The 5,000-nt window shown below is 49.1% G+C and overlaps 1 protein-coding gene across 2 annotated transcripts in view; it reads left to right on the top strand.

Moving 5' to 3' along the window:
• Nucleotides 1–3,037: 3,037 nt before the first annotated feature.
• Nucleotides 3,038–5,000, top strand: part of nlgn1 (neuroligin 1) — a gene marked incomplete at its 3' end in the record, with an annotated part of 347,105 nt that continues 345,142 nt past the window's right edge. Inside the window, exon 1 of one of the 2 annotated variants that reach the window (XM_083648372.1) lies at nucleotides 3,038–3,368. In XM_083648372.1, the coding sequence (XP_083504498.1) occupies nucleotides 3,263–3,368 (106 nt within the window). In that variant the 5' untranslated portion in view covers nucleotides 3,038–3,262. The remainder of the gene's footprint in view (nucleotides 3,369–5,000) is intronic. The other variant, XM_083648371.1, reaches the window with a different exon arrangement.

The following is a 5,000-nucleotide window of genomic DNA, read 5'->3' as shown; positions in this document are numbered from 1 at the left end:
CACATTTTACAGCCCTGCACAGCCCGTCACCACTCGGCTCTACTTGCTTCAACCCGATGGACGTTCTGCTTCGACCGCCTTTCATCTGCCCCCGCCCACACCTGGTCGTCCAAGCGACCGCATATCTGCCCTCCACCCATGTCCCGAAATATGCTATAACATAACGTTACAATTAAATCCATACACAGAACTTTTAAACTGTTTATGAAATACTGGTGCCTCTAAATGACCTACAGTGTGTGTGTGTGTGTGTGTGAGTGAGAGAGAGAGAGAGAGAGAGAGAGAGAGAGAGCAGTGCTGGCATGACCACAGTCCTTGATCCTGGCCTGAGCAGCCAGCTCATAGCATCACAGCATGTTGGGCGGGTGTTCAGTGTACATGGGCAAAAGTGACAATCGACCAGGAGAATGGATATCACTTTGTTGTTAGTCAAAACTCACAAGCGCTGCTAAAGGGGCGGGCACGAGGGACGGGGTTTGCGCTAGAGTGAAGCCTCTACCCCCGCGGCCTCTCACCAGGCAAAACCGCGGCTTCACCAAGCGCCTGCGGCCTAGCGGAGCCGACGCAGCACTAACTACACAAGCGCTTCAGAGCAGCGGACTTTTGGACAATTGAAACCACCGCGCCGATTTTATTTCACCAGAGGCGAAGGCAGCAAAACAAAAGACTGATGGAAGAGCATAATAGAAGAGAAGAGTAGGTAAGTAAACTGGTATGCAGCGCTGCATTGACAGTCAGTAGGATAGAGAGTAAACACGATTCTGCCTGACCAATCAGTCGTCTACAATGTTTTCACGTCACCGTATGAACCCGGGTTCGCAGAATAGAACCCCGACGAGGCAGGTACTAAAAGTAGCACGACTCAGCCCCAAATCAAAGCGAGCTGGGCCGGTTTATACCGGTGGGATGAGACCAAAAGTCGAGTCGAGCGGAGCGGGACCGCGCTACTAGCTGCGGTGGGATTGGGCCAAATGTGGTGCCCCGTGCAAATGAGGCTTATTAAATTGGAAGCACAAATAATAGCATGTCTCTATAAATACTAATTGTGAATCTTTCATCTTTAATCTATAAATACTAATTGTGAATCTTTCATCTTTTATGTGTTGCAGACGGCTTGTTTGATTGTCACCATTATGAAAATGAAGGTTATGGAACTGTAGTAGAGTCCTCCTGCAGGACTCATTGACTTTTTTTTTTTTTTTTTTTCCTGTACATTTCCAACAAATGGACTGTACATGTAATAATAATACTGAAGAATGCCTTGTAACTTATTTAAAACAGAAATAATGTTTCATGTTTGTTAATTTGAGTACGGTATATATTTTAACTAAAACTGTCGGCTGTGTTTTTTATGTGTTTTTTATATGTGCATTGCTTTGCTGCTTGTTTTTTCGATTATTTTTTTGTAAAGCACCTTGAATTGCCTTTGTGTATGAAAGGTGCTATATAAATAAAATTTGACTTGACTTGACTTGACTTGGTCTCACAGATGGAACTGATCACTTTGCAGCAAGTTAAACACGTGACTGGATGTTTACTGACCCACAGTGTCAAACTGACAGGAGACACAAAACACTGTGTATCAGAAATTAACCTCGGGTCAATGATAAGTCCAACATGGCCAGGAGAACATCACAATCACAATATGCAAAATTAATAAATATCTCCTTTACAAGAAATCAATATACGGTACATTCGTACACACTGTAATCTCTGTTTTTCAACACTTTTTGCTACAAATCAATCCTCTTAAGGCAATGATACCTTTCTCATATCAACACTGATCTCAGATCAAGATTCAAACTATGATCAAAACAATCATTCTTCCACACGTTCTAATTGTGTTAACTTCTCATAGATGACATAATGGTGAACTTTAACACTTTATCAGTTTGCTGGGGGCCCCTAGAACCCCTTCAAGGACCCCTGGCTGGTCCGCGGACCCCATGTTGAAAACCACTGTCTTAAGCTACAATCCATTCTTCCATAGTACAGCTATATTACTAAACACCAAACGTGTTCACAGCTAGAACCATCAAATCATAGAAAAAACCCATCTTATCTTATCTTGCTATTATCAGATCCGTATTGCATTCAAATATACTTCACATCATTATCAACATGGCCACTTGCAGACAACGCTTGTGATATGAGTCTTTCCTGGTCCAGCACACTAACTGCTGGATGTTTTTATGTGTTGCAGGAGGCAGACCGTGGACCGGGCCACAGTTGGACGTACTGGACTACAGGTTTTTGCCGCTGCTCATGGCTGTCCTGCCCCCCCCGCGCCCCAAAATGATGGAACCCCCCATCACCGATTGGCTGGTGTACCTGCTGAGCAGTGGCGCCTAATGATGATGTCATCATTGTCGTCTCCTTCGTCATCGTGGTCGTTGGCCGTGCCTTTGTGAAGCGAAAAGTGGATGGGGAGCGTCGCGTCGCCCCGGGTCTCCCTTCGCCCGGCCGGAGGACCCTGATGGCTGCTAGGTTTCGATTGGACCCTGATGGCTGCTCGGCTTCGATTGGACGCTTCGACTTGCCTGGATTTTAAAAAGGATCATCGTTGTTGGCACTCCCCTCTTGCCCTCCCTCCCCCCACTCAGCAGGACGGAGTTACCCACCTGTCTACGTCTGTGCGTGAATGTGTTTTCATTTTTTCACTTTTTCTTTTCTCTTTAGTGTGATTGTGTGTGTGTCTGCTTGCCTGGCGTGTCGGCGTGGCGTAGGCGAGGGACACGACCTGAGGAATTTAAACGAGGAAAGGAGCCAAGGAAGTTAAGGAAGAAAGGGAAGGACGCAGCAGGAGTTGAAAGTGGGAGTAGCAGCGATGGCCCAGCGGAGGCCCCGTGTGAGGACCGGGTGCCGGCTACTTCAGACTGCCCAGAGAGGGAGCAGGGCGAGGGGGGACGTAGCGCTCGAAGCGCCCACGGGTGCCGGCCGGGGGTCGCCCTCTCTGCTCTGGGTGGGCGTGCTGCTGCTGCTGCAGGCGCCCCCGGGCGGCGTGTGGGCCCAGAAGCTGGACGAGAGCGACCCGGTGGTGACCACCGTGTACGGGAGGCTGCGTGGGGTCAAGAAGGAGCTGAACAACGAGATCCTGGGCCCCGTGGTGCAGTTCCTGGGCGTCCCGTACGCCGCCCCGCCCACCGGCGAGCGCCGCTTCCAGCCGCCCGAGCCGCCCGTGCCGTGGCCGGAGGTCCGCAACACCACCCACTTCGCCCCCGTGTGCCCCCAGACCATCGTGGAGGGCCGGCTGCCGGACGTCATGCTGCCCGTCTGGTTCACCAACAGCATCGACGTGGTCTCGTCCTACGTGCAGGAGCAGAGCGAGGACTGCCTCTATCTCAACATCTACGTGCCCACCGAGGATGGTGAGTTGGCCCGCGGGCCCAGGGGCTACGTACAGGTTGTGGGGGTGAAGGGGGGGGGTGGGGTTGTGGGTGGTGGAGGGAATCGACCCCACAACCTACAGGTAGAGAGAAGAGTCTGATGTGGGTGGGGTTGTGTTTATGTTTGTGAACGTGTACTTTTGTCTCCGTCCCTGTCTGTCTGTGGGTCTGTCTGTCTGTCTGTCTGTGTGTCTGTCTGTCTGTCTGTCTGTGTGTCTGTCTGTCTGTCTGTCTGTCTGTCTGTCTGTCTGTCTGTCTGTCTGTTTGCCTATAGAGGGACAGCATGATCTTACGCATGTTTACTGTGCATGCCACTGCTTATCGTACATGAGTGTGTGAGCTTGGTTTTTCGAGAAAGAGAACAGTGTGTGTGTGTCTGTGTGTGTGTGTGTGTGTGTGTGTGTGTGTGTGTGTGTGTGTGTGTGTGTGTGTGTGTGTGTGTGTGTGTGTATGCTTGTGTGTGTGTCTCACCCATTCAGGCCAGTGTACCCCCTCTCCTCTCTCTCTTCTCCTTCTCCCTCCTCCATCCATCACACGTTCACTCAGAGGAGGAACACCATCTTCTCCGCCCAGAAGCTCAGCTGGTGCCTAGTCTTGTCCTTGTTTAGTTTTTGTCAGGACGTCTCGCCATCGTGACATTATTATGTGGTCTAAGGGAGTGAATTCCTCACTCATTTCTCCATTGACGTTTTGTAAAATCCTTATAAAAGGAGTTTTACTTGGACAGACCAAACCAAGTGATTCAGCTATTCAGAATCACGAGAGACCACAGAACATTTCACTTGGACCAAAAATCAATAAATATTATTTTTATTTTATTTTTTATTTTTTCCTAAGTAAGAGGGGACAGATCGAGCGTGGCAAACCATCGTGATAACGTGATCTCACATTCTGTTTCGCTCTACGTATCAGTCTGCTCTCCAATACGTCCACAGTGAGTGGGTGGGAGGACTTGCCTTGACAGACAACTCCTTCATCCTATCAGCAGCCCCAAATCCAGTCCTTCAGCCAATCAGCGTCGTCGAGAAAACATATTTTCCGCAGAGAAACTCCGCCGGTGCATAAGGCTTGTTCTTGTTTAATTGTTGTTATTGAGTCTGATTCTGCAATAACGGCACTTATGCCTGTGTTTACTCAACTAACATTGACGTTATTGCTTCGGGAGGCAGCGGTGTCCCTGATTGGCTGGTTAAGTTGTCAACTATGAAACAGGGCCCTGATTGGCCCATGCACTTTGTTGTTTCTGTAAATGGCTGTGGGCGGGCTGGAGACCAGACTGATCTGCAGAACCAAACAGACTGTGAGGTCACGTGATCACGATGGTTTGCCAGGCTAGGGGTGGCCCTATCTTACGCCCAGTGGAAGGGCAAGGGCAAGTGTTATCTTTGATCGCTTCTAGCACTCAAAATCTCCCTTTTTTGTCTTTTAATCACATCAAAGGATGTGCTTCAGTAGTAATTAAACATATTTTATTTTGATTTTGAGTGCTAGAAACGACCAACGATAGCGCTTGCCCTTGCACTGGACATCAAATATGGGCCTAGATCTTTCCCTCTTAATTTCCTCAAACTTCTTGCCGCTGTCTTCATTTGACCGTCCTCCTCGTCCTGCCTC

The sequence above is a fragment of the Poromitra crassiceps genome (assembly GCF_964638095.1).
Source record: "Poromitra crassiceps genome assembly, chromosome: 12".
In the NCBI taxonomy this organism is placed as follows: Eukaryota; Metazoa; Chordata; class Actinopteri; order Beryciformes; family Melamphaidae; genus Poromitra; species Poromitra crassiceps.
The sequence above is the reverse complement of the archived record's forward strand: the minus strand, read 5'-3'. Positions and strand labels throughout refer to the sequence as shown.